Consider the following 24,285-nt stretch of genomic DNA (forward strand, 5'->3'; position numbering starts at 1 on the left):
CTGGTAAATACAGAATGGCCTAATGTGAATGTATTCACTGCCTGATATAAAAATCAGAATGACCGCTTAGTGCTTAGTGATTTTCTTTTCTTTTCTTTTTTAAATTAATTAATTAATTAATTTATGATAGTCACACAGAGAGAGAGAGAGGCAGAGACACAGGCAGAGGAAGAAGCAGGCTCCATGCAGCGGGAGCCCGACGTGGGATTCGATCCAGGGTCTCCCGGATCGCGCCCTGGGCTAAAGGCAGGCGCCAAACCGCTGCGCCACCCAGGGATCCCTGCTTAGTGATTTTCAATGAGAAATAAAGCTACCCAGGGCCTGTAGTGTGGGTACCTGCTCCGCCAGACCACGGATGGCTGTTCACTGCCGGTTCCTCCGTGGGATGGTCCCTTTTTGGGTCCCTGTCCCTCTAAACACAGTATAACCTGCTAGATCCCAGTCTGGGAGCCCATCTCTCCATGGGCTGGCCTTTAACATCTCCCCTTTGACCTGGTCTGATTTTGTTTCATGATTGAACTCTCCCAAAGGGATCATATTTTCCTTATTCTGAAATTCTTGAGTGCCCACAGAAAGTAACTAGGTCTTCTGAGTCCCAGTTCCTCACTTATGGGATGGCCTGGCCTTTAAAGGTTTGTTCTGATGGCTGCATAGGGTCAGGGATGTGAAAAATGTGAAAGCACATTCATGCTTGTGTGGGTGTAACTTGTCTGCCGGCCCAAAGCTGTGAGGGTCTCCAGTATCTTTCTCAGTTTCTCTGCCTGCCCTCCCCTCTCTGCTTCCTCACTCCCTCTCACAGAACCAGAAACCAGGAGGGAAGGAGGAGTGTGGGGAGAAGGTGTGTCCAGGATTGAGGAGCCATGGAACATCACTGGAGAGATGTTAGCTCCTCTCTGCTTCACCTGTTAAGCCCCAATGACCTTGTTTTCATGGTGTGATGTCTGGTTCTTTCTGCTTCCTCCAAGTAGCACAAGTGGGCAGGGATGACTAAGGGTTACCAGAGGAAGGGCACTGTTGAGAAACCCCTCCCCTTCTCATCAGGTTGGCTTCATGAAGACTGGGAAGGTGGTGGCTCTGGAGGTGGAGCACTACAGCAATGCTGGGAATACCCTGGATCTCTCCCAGAGTGTAAGTAGGGTGTGTCTCTGCCTCCCAGGGGCAGGTGGAGTAACTGGGAGGCCAGCCTGGCGCAGGCCACCCTCTGTTCTTGCCTGTTACCATTGTGGTAGCCTCCCTATTGGTCCTCACTTTTAGGTTCTCCACTCTTGGCTTACTTCTAAAGCACAAAGATAATCAAATTACTTTCTTGATTGGAAACTCTTCCTGCTTTTTCAAGATACTTTGTCAGGCAAGCAAATTAGTTATAAAACTTTATGCATACTATGGTGACAGTGCATGTATGTGTATGTAAAATTAACATATACCTCTGTAATATATACATATGTATATATGTGTGTATATATATGTGTGTGTGTATATATATACATGAAATATATATATATATATATATATATATGAAAATTCCAAAAGAACATACACCAAACAGTGATTGGGTAGGACAAAGGGGCACACTCACTGTCATTTCCTATATAACACATTTTTGTGATGTTTGAATCCTAAGTAAGGAATTGAATTTCTTCTTTTTTTAGTTAACAGTTTCATTGAAGCATAGTTTACACACCATGAAATTCACCCATTTGAAGTATATAATTTAATCATTTTTAGTAAATTTAGAGTCTTGCAACTATTATCATGATCTATTTTTCAAACATTTCCATCATCCTAAAGAGATCTCTTATAGCAACTCCTGTTCTTACGTACCCTCTCCAGGCCCAGACACCCACTAGTCTATTTTCTGTGTTTATAGATCTTCTCTTATAGTTGATTCATATAAATAGACTCATATACTATGTAATCTTTTGTGTCTGGCATTTTTTCCTCAGAATAATGTTTTTAGGTTCATCCATGTTATGGTATGCATTAGTCCTTCATTCTTTTCTTTTGAGAATATTTCATCATATGGATAGACTATATTTTGTTTTCCATTCACCACTTGATGGAAATCTAATGGAAATCTGAGTTGTTTTCAGTGTTCAGCTTTTATGGATAATGCTACTGTGAACATTCTCCTATGAGTCTTATGTAGACATGAATTTTTGTTAATTTTAAGAATTAACAGTTACCTTTGTGGTACTGCTTTCTATAATTTTTTAAAATCTAAATTCTATAACCATACTAGTTACACACACATAGATTCTTCCTGTAAAAATAAGTCAAACATTTCAGGGAAAACAGAAGTTCCTATGAATCATATCCTCACCTCCTCTCCTCCCCCCACCAAGCCAGCCACTCCTCTTTGCTAAGGGTTAACTGGCTCAATTAGAAAACTTCACACTTCAAATTCAATTGGTCAACTTATAGTATTTAAATAAAAAAGAAAGAAAGAAAACTTCACACTTTAGATCTCTCAAAAACAGAAACACATTTAGCATTCTCAGCATTTGCAACACATGCCTCTTGGTGTTGTAGGAAAAATCAGGTTGAAAAAGACGCAGTGCTTGTCCCCAAAGATCTTAGAAGCTTTTAAATTCAATGCAGCAACCATTTACTGAGTGCCTTGGATGGCAACATAAAGAATATATGGCATTGTTTCTGCCCTCAGGAAGTTCATGGTGTGGTGGGGGGAGACAGATAATAAAAGACAAAATGAAATAGAAGTACAATTTGATAGAGTGCTAAGGGAAAGCGAAAATGGAATTAATTGAGACATACTAAAAGCATCTAGGCTAAGACTGAAATAATCAAAGACAAAAAGCAACCTGTGGGAGAGAGAGACTACACAGTGAAGTAAACCAAACCCAAAAGCAAACAAACAAATAAAAGCTGCCACTGATCTCATCAGAGAGATGAGTTATTATACCTTCAAGAAGGAAGAGGATGCCATAAAAATGGAACAGTAGGAGAATAACAATGAACTCTGGTGAATTAAAACTCTGAAAGCAGGAAAGTTGGAAGAAACTTGAGCAAATCTCCCCAAGTAAAGAAAAAAAATATAGAAAAATAGTAGAGAAAATACAACAAAATTCAAGGACTTGTCCAGGAGATCCAAATACTCAAGGTTTCAGAGAGAAAGAATAGAAACAAGAGAGAGGAGGAAACTATCAAGAAATGACTCAGGAAATCCCCCCAAACGGATGGGCATACATTTCGAGATTAAAAGAGCCCATCCAATAACTAGCACAACAAAGAAAATAGATCTATGCTAAGTTACATCACCACAAACTTGAGAAATGTGGGGATAAAGAAGATTTTACAATATTCAGGAAGGAGAAAAACAGAACTATTTCCAAGAACTGGAGAGACATTGATTAGATTTGTCAATACTGGAGAGCTAGGATGTGCCAGTAAAATGCCTTCAGGGATTTTGCTGAGGGAAACTGGAAAACCTATTTCCAACCTAGAATCCTATATACAGCTGAATTATTAATCAAGGATGAGAGTTCAAGAAAAGCTTTTCGGGCATGCAAGTCTCAAAAATATTCTTTCTATCTACTCTTTTCTTTTTTGTTGAGAAGATATTCGAGGATGTACTCCAATAAAATGAGAGTAGGAAATGGGAAGACATGGGTTTCAGGAAGGGGAGATTCAATGTAGAGAGGCAAAGAGAATCTGGGATAATGTGAGGGGAAGATCCCCAAGTGACAGCTGAACTGCCAGTTGAAATTGGAGTAGTCCAGAAGGCTGTAGAAACAATTTCTTCAAAAGATGAGGCTGCTGGAAGTCTAAAGTGTTCAAACATATTGAGAGCAGATTTCTAGCACTAGGGAAAACTTAAGTTGACTTAGTAATAATTGCATAGAAAACTAAGAAAATGAAAAAGTAAAGATAATTATCAGCTCCAGTGTGGTGGTGGGGGGATATTATCAAGAAAGAGAGAAGTTGGGGTGCCTGGGTGGCTCAATCAGTTAAACATCTGTCTTCAGCTCAAGTCATGATCCCAGGGTCCTGGGATCAACCCCCACATTGGGCTCCCTGCTCAGAGAAGAGTCTGCTTCTCCCTCTCCCTCTGCCTCTCCCCCCTGCTCATGCTCTGTCTCAAATAAATAAATAAATAAATAAATAAATAAATAAATAAATAAAATCTTAAAAAAAAAGAGAAGCAATCAAGTATAACTATGTGGTTTAGCTGTCAGTATGTTTACAGGATGATATCAAACTGACTGCTGATCAGATTAAAATATAATTATACAGGGAGGATGGGGGACAGGAAGTTGATGTGTTTTGGGGAAAAGGGGGTTAGGTGGGAATGAAATCCCCTTTTTTGTAACAATATAAGAGTCTATAACTAAAAACATCGAGAAGTTTCAGTGTAAGACCTTATTTAGAGATATGAAAGTTAACATAAAGCACTGATAAAGAATGAGCTATGGGAACTCTAAGTGGAGTAGAAGGAAGGAAAGTGGGAGCTGCTATTTTGCATAACACACCCTTGCAGAAGTATTTGACTCTTGAAACTGTTTACTATAAAACTCTGAGAATACAAAGTACTTTAAAATTAATCCATAAAATCACCTATTATTATTATTTTTTTAAGAGGCAAGGGTTTCCCCAGGGAGGAGCTGAATGAGGATGATAGTTAGTAGGTGGGTAAGCTGAGGAGGGGCATATCAGGTAAGAGGAACATATAGTCAAAAAAGAGGATAAAGAAACATACGGGGGGAAGGTCATAAGGAGTCTTGAATTCCATGCTGAAAGATATATGGACTTTACTCCAAAGAGAGTTAAGTGCCATCTTTAAGCAAGTGGTTGGCCTGAAATGACCTTATATTTTTGTTTGAGGCATAGGTTGGAGGGTGGAGAGACAGAGGTGGAGAGCCCAGTAAGGAGTCCTGTGCTGCAGCACCTGGGAAGAAGTAACATGGGCCCGAGGAGCCAACAAGGCTGGGAAAGACACAGAGGGTACAGCCCTTGAAATCCCTTTGTCGCCAATGAAATCTGCCCAGTTTTGTCTCCCATTTTGATTTCTTCTGCTCCAGATAATGGAACGAGCCCTATTCCACATGGACAACTGCTATAAAATACCCAATATCCGGGGCACTGGGAGGCTCTGCAAGACCAACCTGCCCTCCAACACGGCCTTCCGGGGCTTTGGGGGGCCCCAGGGGATGCTCATTGCTGAGTATTGGATGAGTGAAGTCGCGATGACCTGTGGGCTGCCTGCAGAGGAAGTAAGCCGGGAGTCTGGTGGCGCGGGTCAGAGTGGGTTAACCTATCTTGAGGGGATCGTGGCTTTGTGTCTTGGACATCTCCCATGGGGGCAGAGGAGAGGCAGGTGCTGTTGAGGGGGTCGGAAGCTAAACTTGGGGCTGTGCCCCCTTGTCCTTGTCACCAGCAAGTCTTGAGTGTTTCTCTCCTTGCAAAGGTGCGGAGGAAAAACCTGTATAAGGAAGGGGACCTGACACACTTCAACCAGAAGCTTGAGGGGTTCACCTTGTCCAGGTGCTGGGAGGAATGCCTAGCAAGCTCTCAGTATCACGCCCGGAAGAGTGAGGTTGACAAGTTCAATGAGTAAGCACCGGGAGGGGAGGAGTACGATGTCCTGGTGCTCTCTCGGGTCTCCTATTCTATAGCCTCTTTGCTGAACTCAGAATACCAGGCTAATAATTTAACGGGTAGCTCATGAAGATGCTGAGTTTTTTCCCCCTTTCGTAAGCGTCTCTTTAAGATACTGAAATGGTGTTGAGCCTGGGGGCAGATGGGCTTACAGCCTGCCTTCAGCATCACAGCTCATCAGTATGGTTTGTGTTTACACATCCATCCACCTTAGGGGCACATGGGTCCAGGACTCAGAGCCCCACAGGTATACACCTGCCTCTAACATGAGTCTCTAAATGTGATCTTGCCATCACTCCATCAACTTGGGCCTCAGCTTCAAAGTGAGGATAGTTACACTCGCTCTGTTTCCTCACTGAGTTACCCAGGAAACCAAATAGAAAGCGCAGAGAAGGTGTTACCATGATCATCACTGAGCCACAGTTTGTCCCTGGGACAGTTAGAGTCCAAGATCACCAGGGAACCCTGACCCCATCTAAACTCCACACTGGGGGAAGTGATGATACTTTCAAGTCCAGGAGTGGGCCCTGCTTCAACTGTGCAGAAGGACTCAGAACCCAAATCCCACCTTTCTCATTTGGCTTACCCAACGTGAGGTATGATAAGTACTGTGTGGGCAGCTCCGAGGATGCCTTGTTCCAATTTTGCAAAGATGTTGTCTGAAACTATGTGTGGGCTGACACAAACGTGATGGAGAAGGTTCTATGAGAATCTTCCTTTTTTCTCCAGGGAGAATTATTGGAAGAAGAGAGGATTGTGTATAATTCCTACCAAGTTTGGAATAAGCTTCACTCTTTCTTTTCTGAATCAGGTAAATGCCTTGTGTAATTTTGCCCTCTCCACTGGGCTGGGGCCCCATTTCCCCTCTGTGTGCAGCATTGCAAGGGAAGGGCCACTGTCACTGGTAGCAGAGCTGCATGGAGGGGCTCTCTGCTGTTTAAATGAAGTTGAACTTGCATATCCCTGTTTGTCCAGAATGGCACAGGTTAATAAGGGCAGCATGGGACTCAGAGGTCTCAGATCAACCTCTACTTCTTACCCTTCTGGGTTATAGGGCTACAGATGCTACTCTGCCTTTCTGATCCTATTGCTTCATCCGTAGAGTGGACACAAAGACATTTGACCTCCTTCCCTCTGAGGATGAGAGGCACACCAAGAGAAATAGGAAAAATTTCTCCAGCTGTTGAGGGGCTACATCATTACATCACGAGATTTACACTGCTTCAGTTGTAGTGTAAGATTTCTATCCAGAACACTGCTGCTGGTTCTCTTTCTCCTGGGCCCTGGCACTGTTGGTCCCAAGCTTCAAGATGAGTTAGGATTTACTGAATTTTATGTATCCTTCTCTTCCCTTAGGCAGGAGCCCTGATTCATGTGTACACAGATGGCTCTGTGCTGCTGACCCATGGGGGCACTGAGATGGGCCAAGGCCTACACACCAAGATGGTCCAGGTGAGCAACCTGGAGGCTGGGAGCCCTCTCTGGGACCGAGGCGTCTGGGTCAGGGATGATGTGAGAAACCGAGCAGGAGCACAGAGAAGAAGCAAAAGCAGAAGCTGGCCTTAGCTCTGGTCCTGGCTCTGCTGCCCATTTACATGTGGCCTTTGGCAAGTCTTCTTTCCTCTTGGTGTCTATTTCCTAATCTGTGCAAAGGCGTTGGCTGGGTGGCCACTGAGGTCACTTCCGTTACCAACATTCTAGGGCTCTGTGATTGTGTTGGTTTGCAAGCTCCTGGGGAGCTTCCCAGGTATGATCTGAAACTGGCCTCTGTACTCAGAGGGCAGTGGGGAGACAGAAAAAAGAAGCCTGGGTTGGTGGACCACATTTTTTTTTTTAAGATTTTATTTATTTACTCATGAGGGACAGAGAGGCAGAGACACAGGCAGAGGGAGCCTGATGCAGGATTCAATCCCAGAACCCTGGGATCATGACCTGAGCCAAAGACAGATATTCAACTGCTGAGCCATGCAGGTGTCCCGTAGGTCACAGTTTTAATAAGCAAATGGAACTTACATAAGAGGCTTGCCTTGAGTGCTGACAAGATGGATGGATCCCTGCCCTTGCCCACTGAGTCTTAAAAGCATACATAGAGGCCTTTTTAAAAAATTTTTATTTATTTATGATAGTCACACAGAGAGAGAGAGAGGCAGAGACACAGGCAGAGGGAGAAGCAGGCTCCATGCACCGGGAGCCCGATGTGGGATTCGATCCCCGGTCTCCAGGATTGCGCCCTGGGCCAAAGGCAGGCGCCAAACCGCTGCACCACCCAGGCATCCTGAGAGAGGCCTTAATTGGGTTTAGTCAAGGTACTGTGCAGGTGTTCTCAACCCTACATCATCATCCTTGGAGGCCGTGTCCTTGGAGCAGCCTTTGGGAGCAGGAAAAGCAAGCAGAACCCACATTTCAAGGACAGGGAAGTGGTGAGCCTCTGATCCCCAAGTCCAGCTCATGGGTCAGCTGGTGGTCACTTCTGATGACCTTCCCCAACAGTGTATAAGTGGGTATGTTGTGTCTGTAAAGGTAGTCAGCTTTCCCCACTCAGTGGAGCTAAGGTACTGGAACTGGATTAGAGTCCCTGCTTGGCTCACGGACTGGCCGAAAAGCCAAAGTTACCTTTAAAAAGTACTGTTAGTCACCATTAGGTTTATGAATTTTTGTTTTATCTGACAAAATCACTCCATGAAGTTCTGCTTCAGATTGAGACAGGTGAACATCGCAGTCTCAAAAGGATTATAGTTCATAAAATTATTTTGTTGCCTTTAACAGTAGCCCTGAATCTGTCCTGGGGGTAGAAGGCAGCCAAGTCCCATGCTAACCCCTCCCTGAGAGGGTGATGTTGTCTCTTTTCCCAGGTGGCCAGCAGAGCTCTGAAAATCCCTACCTCTAAGATTTACATCAGTGAGACAAGCACGAACACTGTGCCCAACACCTCTCCCACGGCCGCCTCCGTCAGCGCTGACATCAATGGACAGGCTGTCTATGTAAGGAGACTGGGCAGCCAGCAGAGCTGACGGCCAGCCCAGGGCTTTGGGCCCAGATGGCCTTCTGGGACAGGAGCTGGAAGGGTCCTTGTAGGCTCTTTGACTGTGACCATGCCTTTGGCTCTCTTACCCAGGAGAATGCTGTTCCTCCTGACACCAAGCTGAAAGAGAGGCCTAAGAGCCATAACGGCTTCCATCGAAGCCAAGAAGGATGAGTGTAGGAGGGGGAGGAAATTTGGAGGGTTACAAGAGGCATTCTGGAAAGACATCCTCCTCAGTGTTAGAACTGGTCACAAGACTATGGACTGAGGTTGGAATTCGACTTGGGAGGTGGCCAGGTCAGACCTGCTTCTCTTTTGAAGTGGGGGGATGTAATTAACAAAGGAGTTTGGTGGGAAAAGTCACCTCCTTTGGGATCACTCAAATATTTCAGAGAATTGGGTGCTCTCCCAGCAAGGGCCAACGCTGGTTCCTTTGGCAGGGTCCTGTGGCTTCCACCCTGGCTCTCCATCATTCCAGAGAGGGTGGCAAGGCTATATGAGTGGCACCTTGGGCACAGCATTACTTGGAGGTAGCTTTGCCAAGGCCCTTGGGGTTTCACCTGGGCCAAGAAATGCAGAAGACTAATATGTCCACTATGTGGTGGATGTGTTTTTAGGAAGCTTGTCAGACCATCCTGAAAAGACTGGAGCCCTTCAAGAAAAAGAATCCTAGTGGCTCCTGGGAAGATTGGGTAAGTCTGAGGTGATCCAAGTTGCTTTTGGAAATGAGAGACCTTGAAGGCAGGCTCTCTGTCCCTGCTGCAGCAGGAATAGGGTCATGATCTAGTCACATAGGCAGAGAAGCTGTGGGGGGTCTGTAGGGTCTGGGGGGTCTTGTCACAGGCCAAGGAAATTCTCTACCTTGCTGGGCTACCTTCTCTGTGGTTTTCATAGTTGAGGGAAGACCCTTGAGAGAAAATTTTGATACAGGATCTTAACAGCCTTGTGGGAAATGGGGAATTGGTGTTCCTGAGCTTCAAAAGGTGAGCTGCCTCTGGCCTGGTTCCTCACTCCACTTGTCCTCAATCTTGATGAGCCTGGTTTTCTTCAAACCTCCTGCTGTCAGAAGGCTGCCCCTAATAGCACCTCCTCTTCTAGCTCTGGAGTCTGGGTCCATTGAGGCTCCATCCATGAAGAAGTGGAGAGAAAGACATTACCCAGAGTTTGTATCATTCCTGTGGTTTTAGAAGTGACAGGCAAGCACTCGTAACAATGATTCCAGTTCTCTGGTTTCTGGTTTGGAGGCCGGTGTGTCAGGAACCCTTGTAGGGAAACCACAAGGTTGTCTCTCTCTGGCGGGAGGCTGCATCTCTTTGAACAAGCAGATATCTCTGTGGCAGTCTAGTTTTACCATCTCCCAGAGTTAGGGTAGGAAATGTGGGCACAGTGGTAACATACAGAGTGAGCCCACACGTGACCCAGTTGGAGAGTACAAGTTTCCCTCAATAGACTTAAAGAAAATAAGCCAGTTCTCTCAGACCTCCTCACTTACTGTGCCTCGTGTGACTGACCTTTCCTTCCCACGCTCGCAGATACTGCACATGTGAATACCACACGAATCTAGGTTGATTTTGGTAGTTTATATTTCAGCATGGGGACACAGAGAGGCAAGCTTGAGCTGATGGTTGAGGGTAGAAAAGGATTTGGGCAGATACAGTGGAGGAACTGCATGAATGACAGTGTAGAGGTGTGGGGACAGGGAAGGGCTGGGATGGAGTTGACAGCTGAGTTTGGCTGGCGTGGCCATGATTGTGTGCAGCATGAAGCTGGAGAGAACACTGGGATCCTGAATGTCAGGCATGTGCTCTGGAGACAATGGGGAGTCATCAAAAGCTCTAGAGTAGGGGAGTGATGTGGGCAGTATGGCACGTTAGGACGCTCTTTGTGGTGGGCTGGGCTCCCCGGTGGGGTGGGGAGGCTAATAGAAGGGTGAAGACCAGTTAAGAGGCTGCCCGAGGGCCCAGGCTTCCAGTGTGGGGACCTAGCCCAGGTGAGAGTACAGTGCGGTCATCTCATGCAATGATCGTGTGAGGCAAGCTGTGGAAGTGGGAGCCGAGCCACTGGTACAAACAGTCAGCTTCCGGATGAGGAAGGTGAATTCATGAAATCTTAGTGCTGCATCAGGGATTCTGGAAACCATGCTAAGCCCTTCCTGTTGTCTGTCTCCTCTCTTCAGGTCATAGACGCCTACGAGAACACAGTGAGCTTGTCTGCGACTGGGTTTTACAGGTAAGTACAGAGCTGGTCTCACCACCTCACCATGTGTTGTCATCCTAACCTCTGAAGTCCTCTCAGCACCGAATGCTCTCAGCCTTTGGTCAGGAGAGAGAAGTTCCATCAAAACTCTTATCTCTTCAATGGACTTCTGCTAATTTCACTTTAAAGATGCCCTAAAATACCCAGCATCGCCGTCTGTGTGCCAAGGAAGCAAAAACGTGAGCCACCATATCAGAAGGCCTGTGTTCTAGTTCTGGTCTTGAAGTGTACTATTCTACTTGGGAGAAATCAGGGATTCTCTCTGGGCCTATTTCCTCATTAATAACATAGTGGGACCATCACCAGCCACCCCTCCCTTGGGGTTCTCCTAGAACCAGGGGTGTCTGGTGTGCAGTTACCATGTGTGTTACTCTGTACTATGCACTGGATTTCTTCATGGAGGCTTTCCCTTGAAAGGAGGACAGGAGGATTTAGAGCACGTGGTCTTGTTACAAAATGCAGAATTCAGGGTTGCTTAAAGTGAGATTTGGAAAAGAGCATGTCCCTTCTGCTGCTTAGAAATTCAGTAGCAGCGTGAAGAGCTAGGGACCTTGCCCATGTGATTCAGAGGCTGTAAAAAGAACGTGATTATATTTACGATCACCCATAATGTTCTAGCTTTCTCTGGGAAGTTCACCTAGGATCCTTTCTTTCACAGATCAGTGGGTTTGGAGAAATAGTTCAATATGTATTTTAGGCCAAATAATGTTTTGCCAATGCTTCCCGGATTATGTGATACTCAACCTGCACCAACACACACAAGTACAGATTTTCTCAGATGTTCTTGTTTCACTTTCAGAGTTGATAAAACTGGGTAATATAAAAGAACACCCAAGCGAAGATGGTAAAATCAGAGATCCAAGAAGGTGGCGGGTTCTCCTGGAAGGAGACTTTTCCCTCAGCTCTGTGCTGGTTTTGTGTTTATGCAGATTCTGATCCCATCAGCTCACATTATTTCTGTGTCATGCATAGAAAAACATAGGTGTGGAGGACTACAAGTTCCAGGTGCTAGAATATGCACACACACACACACACGTATGACTCATGTGAAGTTGGAATTGTAGAAGAAACTCAGGATTGAAGAAGAACAAAGTATAAGAGAGCAGTTATCGATAACACTTTTGTCAGATCATTTCTTGAGACTGGGAAGGGGCCACTAGCCAAGGAGTAATGTAGGCCAGTGGTTAGAGATGTACCCAGGCTGGCATGGGATGCTGACCTCAGCTCTCACCTGGAGAAAGGTGAGCAGCCCAGGAGGCAACATGGGCAGGATCTCTGGTTCTGAGACCCTGAATTCTAGTTCCGCAGATCCTTTGGAATGTGTCCTTTGTGTCCTTTGTGAGCTTGGGCAAACGTGTCCCCTGTTTTTACCATGTCAAGGCCAGCACACTGATACTATATACCGCTCGGCTGCATAGAATGACGCACATAAGGTCCATGGGCAAAATTGAGCAGACGTGAAGCAGAATGCTCTAGAACACCTGGATTTCATTAACAGGTTCAAAATATTAAAAACACCTGGACTTTATAAAGAACAGCTGAATGAAAAAAATAAACCCCTTGGAGTCTTAGGATTTTGTGGGTCAAGCTGCATGTGCACACGTGAGAGAGACAGAGAGAGAGAGAGAGAGAGAGGGAGAGATTGGGAATGGGGAGGGTGCTCATCTTAATACATCCGCTGTGTTTTCTTTTCTCTCCCCCAGGACACCCAACCTTGGCTACAGCTTTGAGACTAACTCGGGGAATCCCTTCCACTACTTCTCCTATGGGGTGGCTTGCTCTGAAGTGGAGATCGATTGCTTAACCGGGGATCACAAAGTAAGAAGTTTGTGAAGCCTTCGTACCAAGTTAGGGGAAAGAGGAGACACAAGTGAATTGCAAACGCCAAGAACCGATAGAGACACTTTCTGGCTGGGAAAATAATGTCTGACATCATAGCTGGAAAACTTCCTATAAAGGACCAGTAAGCAAATATTTGAGGCTTTCAGGGCCCCAAAGACTCTGTCTCAACTACTCTGCCCCTATCACTGTAGCAGGAAAACAGCCACAGACGTATGCAAATAAATGGGCACGGCTGTGTTTCCCTACGATGTGGTTTGTGCACACTGACTGTAAATTTCATATAATTTTCATGTGTCACCACATTCCTTTTATTTTTGTCAGTCATTTCAAAATGCAAACACCATTATTAGCACATAGGTCCTACAAAAACGGGGCTCAGGCTGGAATCAGCCCTTGGAACATACCTTGTTACCTCCTTTCTTACACGATCTACCCAGACACAGGCTCAGAGTCCAGGGACCTGGGAACCAACCTTCCCAATCATCCGTGGATGTGTGCGAAGTGACCTCTGATAATCAGGAAGGCCTAGCCTCTGCCATCCCCTGCCTAGCTGCCCCAACCTCACGCCTCAGCATTGATGATGCCAGTGCCAGCTGGCAGGGCTTTCAACACCCTGCTGGAGCATGCCTGGGGCACTCTGCTTCTGAAAGTACTATTTGCATTGACACAATAATATAAGGGTCACCGACACCCATCTATCATCCCACACATTCCTTTCTTCTCACACTGCTTTTTATTTTCCCCACCTACTGTAGAACCTCCGTACCGACATTGTCATGGATGTTGGTTCCAGTCTGAACCCTGCCATTGATATTGGACAGGTAAGGCTCATGGGTGACTAGGGTAGTGATGGACTTGGCCACAAGTATGTCCCTTTCTTTCCCAGGGTCACCAGCCAATGCATTTTGTCCAATGTCATCTTAAAGCAGGTCTGAACAACATGGTACCATGTGAGTCTCCCTCAGCAGGAGTTAGATAGAGGGGAGCATCCCCAACTCTCAAGGCAGAAGACACATTAACGTAGATTCTGGAAAGGACACTCATGACCTCAGAGAACAAGCTGATGAATGGTGAAGACACTGGGTGTACACACACCCCCACACACCCAAAAGCGCATACAGATTGAGAAGGGGCACCCTGTGGAATGGAGATTGAGTTTGGGATTGGTGTGTAGGCAGTGGCATCTGCGTCTAAAGGACTTTCTTCCTCCTCCTTCTTCTTCCACCAGGACGCATTTTGTCCTCTAGGAAGTAAAAGTTGTCAAGCATGGAACGCTGGGGGTCACTAGGGCAAAAGACATGGGTTCAAGCAAGAGGAACACAGGGGTGGCTTGAAGAAAATCACTTTTGGAAAATATGGGAGTGTTGGGTAGGATTGGTGGAACAGGAGACAGAGGTGGGCACCAAGAACTGAAGTACTGAGCTCTGGTAGAAAACAGCAGGTGTATTTCTCAAAAATGGACAATTAGTGAGTATGCAGAACGTAGTCCTTAGTCACTGTGTGCCTTACCAATTCCCTGAACAACCATTGGAGGAGCGCCGCCTAGAGACAAGCACTGCGCCGGTGCCTCAGACAGAGATGATGGCACCTGGTCCTGAGAACACACTTGTTGGGCAGTGGGGCACCCGGGGTCCATGGTGAGCAGGGAGGCTGGGGAAATGGCAGTGGAGCGTGGGCCGGTGGAGCGTGGCAGGTGCCCTGTGTGGGGGGCGCTCCTACTCCCAGGGGGCAGGCAGGGCTGGGAGTTCTAAAAACCTGAATCTGCTATCCAAGAAACCCCTCCTGTCTCATGCGGCTGCTTGCGAGTGCGTGGTCCCAGTTAGCACACAGGAGGTGCGTGGGCCCCCGAGGGACACTCAGCCACCGTTAGCCTGGGAGCCTGCTTCTCAGCTCGGAGCTGCCGTTTCTCTAGTGGCAACATGGAGCGAACATCTCCACCTGCTGCAGCTACTTTTTTTTTTTTTTTTTTTAGATTTTATTTATTTATGAGAGAGAGAGAGAGAGAGACAGACAGACAGACAGACAGGCAGAGGGAAAAGCGGGCTCCATGCAGGGAGCCCGATGTGGGACTCGACCCTGGGTCTCCCGGATCACACCCTGGGCCAAAGACAGCACTAAACCTCTGAGCCACCTGGGCTGCCCTGCAGCAGCTTTTAATGAAAAATTATGCCTACCATGGTGTGACCCTTCTGGAATTGCTGACGAGTTCTAAATCTAACCTTCAGTGTTAATGCCTTTGCTCTGCCTATACCAATGCCTGGTGAAGGCCCAGATAGATGATCCCAGGCTGGGCAGGAGCCAGGTAGGCTGGGGAGGGCTGTTTTCAGCTTCTTTCCAGGTCCACACCAGGTGAGGCCTGGTGCCCGATGTGGGAAGCAGTGTCTGTCCTTGGAGAGGGGGGAAAGCAGAGTGACCATGGTCTCTGTCTGCCCCACAGGTGGAAGGAGCATTTGTGCAGGGCCTCGGCCTCTTCACCCTGGAGGAGCTGCACTACTCCCCAGAGGGGAGCCTGCAGACCCGTGGACCCAGCACCTATAAGATCCCTGCGTTTGGCAACATCCCCACTGAGTTCAGAGTGTCCCTGCTCCGCGACTGCCCCAACAAGAAGGCCATCTATGCGTCCAAGGTACCGCTGCCCTAGTCTGTGCTGCCGCCTGGTCTGCACTGTGGGAGGCTCCAGGTGCTAAGGAGTGGCTCCAGCCACCCACCGTGGGTCTGCAGGGGGAAGGACAAGTAGGGCTTGCTTGACACTGGTTTTGGTGAGGATGGCAGAGGGGTAGGCAGTCCCCACCTGAGAACAAGAAAACTGGGATGACACCACCTGTGTGTGGTCAAAGCTATCCCCTTGGGGGCACTCAGAGGAATTCCTTAATCCAATCCTGACTTACATCGGGGTCTCAGGTGGGCATCTTGATGCTTGATCCTAAAGATGATCCCGTGGATACACCCTCCTCCTTGAGTTCCCACGAGAATAGCCCCCATTCATGGCAGATGAGACAATATCTCGGGGTAAACCCTTTGCTTTCTTCAGAGGCTGATACCTGACCTTAAACTTGATCTGTATGCCTGAAGCATTATAGCCGTCCTCTATTTCCTCGCTGTCCCCAACAAGTATGAAAAAATGGTGAATATCAAGTAAGCTGACTGATACAGTCCTAGATCTAAGAAGGAAGACAGGCGACCACTTGTGACCAGTGAAACAGACCCATTTACTCATCTCATGGTTTACTTTACTGTGGTTGGGTCTAGACACTCTGTGATCCCTGCCATCAACTCTCACGCTTTAGCGTGCCTCAGGATCACCGCGGACTCATGATAAAAATGCAGTTCTGGGGGGCCCATCCCTAGAAATTTGGATCCAGTAGGTCTGGAATAAAATACACATTTTTTTTAAACAAGTGTCCCTAGTGATTTTGATACAGGCAGTTTCTGATCTGTGCTTTGGGGGACAAAACCACCTCTGCTGGAAAATGTTTAATTCCTGCTTGTCATGATGCCTATATTCTAGACGATGCTGTAAGTGTAATTATGGTGCTTGTAAATATTATTATGGTACCCGTAAATGTTGTTGTCAGAGTGGCAGCAAGATGACTCCTCTAGCCTTGTAACTGTGAGGAAAGGGTCAAAATTCATGTCAGACATTTTTGTCCATTAAATATAATTATTTAATACAGCTGGTAATGGTGCATTTTATTTGCATGGTGTCATCACAGAAAATCACGGAGTGAGAGTTAAAAGAAATATGCCAATGAGGTTCGACCATTTAGTAGGTTAATGTTCTCAGTCCCTGAAGAACTTTGAGCACCCTCCCAGCCTTACTGGGTACAGCCCACTGGTGGCAGCTGGGGTTCCCAGCAGCACCAGCCCTGCAGGTGTGGGGGCTGGGGTCCTTTTGCCTGATTCCCTGTCCTGTGCTCTGTCCACACAGGCCGTTGGGGAGCCGCCCCTCTTCCTGGCAGCCTCTGTCTTCTTTGCCATCAAGGACGCCATCCGTGCAGCTCGTGCTAGGAACTCAGATTGTAAAACGAAGCTTTTCCGGCTAGACAGTCCTGCAACCCCAGAAAAGATCCGCAATGCCTGCGTGGACGAGTTCACCACACTGGTATGAGGCCCCTCGAGCACCCTCTCCATCTGGGGGAGGCCGGGGCAGAGGTCTGAGCATGGCAGAGAGGGCAGGGAAATACCAGGCTCTCTCCACTGTGTAGCCTTGGGTCCATGCTGCCTTCCTCCTGCCATTGAGGCACTCCCTCCAACTTGCTAGAAAACAGCAAGAAATCCCCTTCAAGCTGCAGCTTATAGCTGGGTCTTCTTAGAGGGAAGCTGGCTCTTTGGTGCATAGCTATTATCCCAGATTTCATTGTTTTCCATGAAGATGAGGATGATGGATAGAAGCCCCCAAGAATTTTATCTTTAGTGTCCATCACTGGCAGGTTTGAGACTGGTCTTTGTGAAAGTCACAGTGTGAGTTCTATGGAGACAGAAACCGAAAGAGAGTTAATTAATCAATTAGATGAACCACATTTGTTCTGTGATTGCTATGTGCCGTGCTGCTACTGGCACACGTGGGTCCCATGAAGACTTGGAAGTCTTTCAGGAAACCAGATGATCGTATTATAGGATAACTGGTTACTACCTCAGTGTACGTAGCAGAATGTAGCAGGGATTCCGTGGTCCTTGGTATCATTGTGGGAAGTCCCTATAAGATGCTTGTAGTGGACAATGCCTGGCAAAAGAAGACCATGGAAGGACAGTTTCCTCCACTGTTGCCTCTGAGTTGAGCTGAACTGGGCACTGCGCACATAGACTCTCCCGCTGTCTTTGCAATAGCAGCAGCCTCTGTTGAGTTAGAAGAACTGGGTTCTTCCTGATAACCCAAGTTGGATCTCCTCTTAGGTATTTGATAGGAGATTTGATAGGCCTTTGGGGGTTTGGGTTTAGAGGTGAAATGGGTACTCATGGACCCATGTACAGGGAGGGTACAGGAGAACCTCTAGAGCAGGCATATCTGCCATCCCAGGCCTCAGCACTGAGGTTGAGGGAGGCCGATGGGTCCCTAAGTTAGCTACCCTCATCTGCCAATAGCTTTAGCTATGGGGTAAGAACCGCCAGACTATGCGTGGAGCTTCCAGGCAGTGAGGATGCTCGAGATCTGCAGCAGCTTTCCCACAGCCCAGAACCTTCCAACATGGCCACAATGCTGACAGTTCCCCAAACTCCATTCCCTGGGAGGTGAGGTGCTACATGGCTCCCCATAAACTTACACAGGTTGCAGATTAGCTCCTTGCAAATGGTCCAATGCAGAACTCACTGATTTAAAGAGACCTTCTTGGTCTCCAGACCTAAAGCACAGATTCTCATCCAAGCCCTTTTGCTCTGTTACAACACACCAGTGATTTAAAATCCCTGCAGTTGGTTTGCGTAAGTAGCTGATTCTATGAACCAATCATGCTTTTAAGGACTGAGTACCATCCCTGTATCTTCAGAGCCCACTAGAGTGTCTACCACATGGAAAGTGCTGATCAAAAATAAATGAATGACTATGAAATTAAAGGGTCCTGCCCTGGGGGGAGCTCCCAACAGCCGAGACTACAGAGGAGCGTTTGATCTTGGAATGGTGGTTGGCAGTTGGTGGGAGGTGGCATGTGCATCAGAGGGGGCAACATGTCCTGTGCTGCGGGAAGACCCTGGCATTGAGTTTTTGCTGTTCCTTCCTAGTGTGTCACTGGCATACCAGAAAACTGTAAGCCCTGGTCGGTGAGGGTCTGAAGAGAAAGCCCCCAGCAGAGTCTTCTTATGCTACATCGGAGCTTCCATGGAGCATGGAACCCACCCTGCAGAGCATGAGTCTATACAAGTTGTGGGATGATGATGCTTGATTCATCAGATTGGTGTTTGGAAGAATACTGAATGCGTTGGAAGATTTTGATCACAAATATGATTTGCAAACTTAACGATAAGGAATTTCAGAACTGTCAGGCCCATGTGGCTAATAGGCAATTAGAATCTTTTTATGTCTGTTTTAATCATGTTTTTGAAATAGGTTTAAGAAGTTCTTGTGCTATGTCCCAACTCACAGGACAGGCTGTAGAACCTCAGGTTCAAAGAGGATGCCCACAAACCTCCGGAAGCTTAAATTCTAAATCCGTGTGCCTTTTTCAGAAAGCCTTTCCTTCAAACCAATGAATGTCATAATATAACCTCAAATCCATACTCAAATTTGCAGCGGGACAGTGGGGTGAGATTCAGACCTCTACCCACCACTGGGTCATTGAGGAAAATAAACAATGAAACAAATTCAAGGTTAATTGAATCTGATCATGTTAAGTGGCAGAAAGTAAATTATTCCACATCATCAAAAGCCAACCAACCCAATTATTGAGCACCTACAACGTGCTCGGTTTCTTTCTCTTCCCCTTTGTACATTAAAAAAAAAATCAGGTTGAAAAATCTTCATTTGAAGCCACAATAATTTCCATTTAGAAATCATGCTACAAAAATCAAGATGAGCCAGAGGAATCATAGTCAAGGAGCCTGGGTTCTCATCTCAGCTGTGTCTCTATCTGCATGACCTTGGTCTGTCACTTCTCTTTTCTGTGCTTTATTTTACTGCAGGATGAAAGGATTGGACTGGAATAATCTCTAAGGCCTTCTCCAGCTCTAAAAGTCTATAAATATATGACCTGAAAACTCCAGTTATATAAGGGATCTGCAGCTATCAGAGACTTGGCTCCCTTACTGTGATGTGATATCTGGGCTTAGTGAATCCTGCTTAGATTCTCCCAAGTTCCTGAGGTTGGTAAAGAGAACAGGAGAGGAGCAAACATCCCTCTAGCTGCTCCAACCGGTGACTTCATCGCTGTGTGGTGTGGGGTGGGTGATGTGTCAGTCATGTGCCTTCACTGCTTCAAACACCCAGCTTTCTGCCAGATGGGGCCGTGGTTCTGACCGTGGAAGGAGAATGGTGGAAGCTATGCACTTGAGCCTGGTGCTTGATGCCACTAATAAATTAAATGGTCAGCTTGTTGGCCTATGAGAAATGCTTATTAATCATCATAATCCCCCCCCAATGCTAATATCTGCCATGTCTTAGCCAGCCTTCATTTCTAGAGAACACATACACCAAACACACACACACACACACACACACACACACACGCACTCTTTTGGTGGGGGAGGGACAGAGGGAGAGGGAGAAAGATGGTAAGCAGTCTCCACACCCAGCACAGAGCCCTAAATGGGGCTTGATCTCACAACCTTGAGATCATGACCTGAGCCCAAATCAAGAGTTGATGCTTAACCAACTGAGCCACCAGCCCCCCCCCCCCACTTTCTTACAAAATTCCCTTCCTTACAGTATTCTAGATACGCCAGCTGTTTTACAGCACATTAAGAGTAAAGGACATTAGAAATTGAACTGATATTTACATGGAGATCCTTGCACGTCCATTTCACTGACTTTCTGGAATGTTCTAGGACATTAGGACAATAGCCTAAGACTGAGATCTGTCCACTGTCATCCGCAAGCCTGCAAGGGCTGAATGACCGTGAATTCTCTTCTGAGCTTAGGAACAGAGAAAATGCAGAATGGTTATGAAAATCCAACAAGCAAGTGCTTTGTGAGCCATAAACCACTGTGTGGTGCTGAGGTCTCCTTCTCTCAGGCACCTGGCCTTGCCCTGCCCTGTAAACTGGAGTGTCTGATTGGGAGGGTGCTTGGTCTTCTGAGCCCGGCAGACCGATGCGGCCAACCCTGCCTGCAGTATCCCACTGCAACCTGCAGAGGGCGGTGGAAGACTGGACATGAGACCAAACCCAGCCGGCCCAGAGCACTGCATCCATCCGGGGTTAGTTACCAGGGAGCTGACTGAGGATCTCAGTGTAGACAGAGTATTTTCACAAGCTGGACTTAAAGCTGACTTAGGGTTTCAGAATGACAAAATCTAGAAAGAACCCTCAGATGATGTGGGTGTGGATCAGCCATGGCAGCCTGAGCTCTTGATCAATGGCTAGTGGGGGGGAGAGGGAAGGCAAGTCTTCTTTTCTGAGTGTCTGTAACTTGCCAGGTGCCACACGGAGTTCTTTACCTACAGGGTCTCATTTAATCCTCCCAGTGGCCCTATGAGGTATAGATTTAATCTCTTAGCTCCATGAAGGAGAAGCCCTACCTGTAGCTCACAGAGGACTTTGTCAGCTGGGGGTGTTTACTCCCCGAGAACCACCCAGGCCTCGCAGCCAGGAAGCCTGGTGTAGACCAGGAGCTGATCAGCCTGACAAAGTGGGCTCAGGCTAAGCAGGCTTCCAGAGGTTGTGGGAGGCACCCTGGATGCTTAGCTATTCACCTGTAGGCGGTGTTGGGTTCTAGTGTTGGCGTGGCCAAGCTGCTCAAATGTTGTCTGAAGGCAGCTGAGGAACATCACCCTACTCCAGAGCTGAGGTGACTGCAAGGCCAGGATGGGGAGGGCAGGATGGATGGAGGGCGTAGGAGAAACCCAAGGCAAAGAATGAGGACAGAAATAGTCCTTGCTTATTGATTTATGACTGGGAACATCCCTGAGCCCATGATATTTTTATCTTTAGTTGAGGGAGAGCTTGGAAGCCATTTGCTGCCTATTTTAGATCCTGGGATAAGGCTATTTGGAACCTGTAGCTTCCTTGGCTGAGGCTTGACATCACCCTGGGGCCCCCTAGGCCCAGGGGCCTGCCCTTTTGTTTCATCTTTATCCTGAACTGCAGGAGTTCATGTCCCTAAGGCAGGAGACAAATCTTGGGACAATCTTGTCACCCGAACAAAGCAGCCCACGGATGGGAGTAGAAATGTCTGGCTTTGCCCTTGCACTGGCCCAGCCCTGGCCTTGCACATTCCCCCAGACCAACTCAGCATTCTAGAGCATGGGGACCATCGAGCTCAAGCTCTTTGTTTGAGAGCTGAGAAACCTAAGCCCAGAGAGGGTCACTGACTTGTTCAGGGTCCCATAGCCCTTCAGTGAGATGGACAGGCTTAAGACAGGGGTGCCCAACTCCTGGTGCAGACTCTAAATCAGACCTCTGCTGGCCACATGGGCCTGCTCTTATACAATTGAGTCAGGTTGCTGGGGTCTCTGATAGACATTTAGTTATACTGGTTGAGAAGGAGATATGGAGGTCTCCGGGCCCAAGGCAAACACTGTGGCAAGGGGGCATATGACTCAGCTTCTGGAGCAGGCTCATAAAATGGGATTCTTTCTTAAGCCCCACCAATTGGAACAAAACAGTAAGTGGAACACATCCCCTCATTCCATAGTGAGATGCTAAGTCATCTATGCGAGATTTGTAGAGGGTGTGGCTGGAAACTGCCACCTTTAGCTCATCATCTACCTCAAGAAAATAAAGGGTTGAAATGGAGTTTGAGAAATTGGAGAGAGAGGACTTCTTTGAATATAGCAAGCTATATACCCTCCCTGCCAAACAGAGAGAGCAAGGGAGAGAGAGAGAAAGGGAGACAGATTGTATTATGTGGGTGGGGGCGGGAGTGGGCTGGGAGTGGGGTGGGAGTTCTCCCCAGTCAGGCCATTGGAGGGGGGCAGGTTTCAAGAAGACCACTCAAAGACCCAAACCATAACAGTTGCTTGGTTGATCTTAACTGTACCTTGAGTCTCAATCATTATCCAGGGCCACTTGCCCCATTAGCATAAGAATGTCCTCTGGTCAAAGCATCATCAGTTTCCTCTACTGTTCCATTGTATTCTCCTCTTTTCCCAAGATAGCAAATGAATGCCACACAAAAGTGACTGTGTGTGGGAGGCTGTGTGCCTTGCCATTGTTGATTCCTTATATGTTAACATTTACCTGGGCTCTGAGAAAGTGGCATGCATTGCTCTGATGGTATACCTAAAGCAAAAACATCTGAGAGCCAGAAGGGACAACTCCAAAGGACCTGGTCCTCACGTGGGAGTGGTTTGTCCCTCAAGGGGACATTTGGCAATGTCTGGGGACCTCTTTGTTTGTCACAGCTAGGGAAGGGGTGGTGACTCCTGGCACCTGGTGGGTAGAGTCCAAGGATGCCACTAACATCCTGCAAGGTACAGGGCAGCCCCCTGAAGCAAAGAATTATTTAGCCCCATAAGTCAACATTGCTAGAGATGAGAAACCCTGGTCTATCCAACCATCTGTATATCGGAGAGGTGACTGAGGACTCTGGACGTGGCAGTGGTGAAATTAAAGCCCAACTTGTTCTTTCTACTGACCTTGTTGACTCTCTACATTATAGCTTCAGTTCTGTGTAGCAAGTGTGTGAAATGGAACGAATGGAATGGAGGCATGGTGAACAGAAACCTCCTAGTGCAAGAACATACCAAGAAGTTCTTATTTCTAAATGGAGGTATCCACTCTGTGAGGGATTGCCCACCCTGCAAAATATAGATATCTGTATCATATATGTCTATCATATTTATATCTATATCATATAACCTATACATATGTATCCAGAAAGGCAATGTCTGATCTATTAGTTGAGTTTCAAGTGTTGTATTTTATTACCAGATACACTGTGAATTTGTTTCCTTTCCTATGGTCTATTTTTAAGGAATTTCTTTCTTAAATAAAAAAATTAATTATAGTGCATATCAAACATAAGTAATACAGAGAAAAATCAAAGACAAATATATACTTCCCACCCAATTCTAAAAATGTTTGCTTGCCCACATTTGTTTCCCATGTTTAAATATTAATGTTATAAGTAGAGTTGAAACCCTCCAGTGTATCTCCCACCCTCCGGCTTTCCTCTCTGCCTTGAGGTAATCTGTGTCCTAAGGTTTGTGTCTACTCTCCCCATTCATGTTTTTATATTTTTACTGTATATATATATATACATATATCCACGAGCAATGTATGTACTCATGCATGAGCGCGTTTTAAAATTCATACCCATAAGCCACCAGAATAGCTCACATTTAAAACACTAAAAACTCAAGTATAAATAAGATGCAGAGTAACTGGAACTCTCATATAATGTTAGGGAAGTAAATTGGTAAAACACTTTGGAGAACTATTTGGGAGTCTTTGCTAAAGCGGAAGGCATGCTTATACTCTCTGGCCCAGCGATTGCTGAGCACATACCCAAGAGAAGTGTGTGTGCATATGCACCCAAAGAAAAGTCCAAGATTCATCACAGCAGCACTGCTTGTTAAGACCCAAACTGAAAAACCCCAGAGGTAGATCACTAATAGGGATGTAAATTAATTGTGGCATATTCAAGCAATGGAACCTGGGCACAGGCCAGAGTGAGTAAGCTGTAGCTCCATGCTTCAGTAACCATGCATCTCACACACACAACACGGAATGAAAGAGGCCAGGCACAAAGTGAGTACACACTTTTTGTGTGTAGGATCCCATGTATGTAAGTTCAAAACTAGGCAAAACTAACCTACGGGGTTTGGGGTTGCAGTAGTAGTTATCTCTGGAGAGGCATAGTACCTGGAGGAGAGGGAGGAGGTCTTTCTGGGCTGCCTGGTAATGTGCTAATTCTTAATCTGGGTGCTGATTACAAGGGCCTGCCGCTTTTTGAGAACTCATCG

At 46.7% G+C, this 24,285-nt stretch overlaps 1 protein-coding gene across 1 annotated transcript in view; it reads left to right on the forward strand.

The window, feature by feature from the left end:
* The window catches only part of XDH (xanthine dehydrogenase), a 60,775-nt gene extending 41,005 nt beyond the window's left edge, over nucleotides 1-19,770 (forward strand). The window contains exons 24-36 of the mRNA XM_026016033.2: nucleotides 1,042-1,128; nucleotides 5,037-5,228; nucleotides 5,423-5,568; nucleotides 6,343-6,424; nucleotides 6,970-7,065; nucleotides 8,466-8,594; nucleotides 9,253-9,327; nucleotides 10,812-10,864; nucleotides 12,595-12,709; nucleotides 13,489-13,554; nucleotides 15,171-15,359; nucleotides 16,662-16,835; nucleotides 18,449-19,770. Of these exons, the coding sequence (XP_025871818.2) occupies nucleotides 1,042-1,128; nucleotides 5,037-5,228; nucleotides 5,423-5,568; nucleotides 6,343-6,424; nucleotides 6,970-7,065; nucleotides 8,466-8,594; nucleotides 9,253-9,327; nucleotides 10,812-10,864; nucleotides 12,595-12,709; nucleotides 13,489-13,554; nucleotides 15,171-15,359; nucleotides 16,662-16,835; nucleotides 18,449-18,499 (1,455 nt within the window). The 3' untranslated portion in view covers nucleotides 18,500-19,770. The remainder of the gene's footprint in view (nucleotides 1-1,041; nucleotides 1,129-5,036; nucleotides 5,229-5,422; nucleotides 5,569-6,342; nucleotides 6,425-6,969; nucleotides 7,066-8,465; nucleotides 8,595-9,252; nucleotides 9,328-10,811; nucleotides 10,865-12,594; nucleotides 12,710-13,488; nucleotides 13,555-15,170; nucleotides 15,360-16,661; nucleotides 16,836-18,448) is intronic.
* The last annotated feature ends 4,515 nt before the right edge of the window (nucleotides 19,771-24,285 follow it).

Source organism: Vulpes vulpes, chromosome 8 (assembly GCF_048418805.1).
Source record: "Vulpes vulpes isolate BD-2025 chromosome 8, VulVul3, whole genome shotgun sequence".
In the NCBI taxonomy this organism is placed as follows: domain Eukaryota; kingdom Metazoa; phylum Chordata; class Mammalia; order Carnivora; family Canidae; genus Vulpes; species Vulpes vulpes.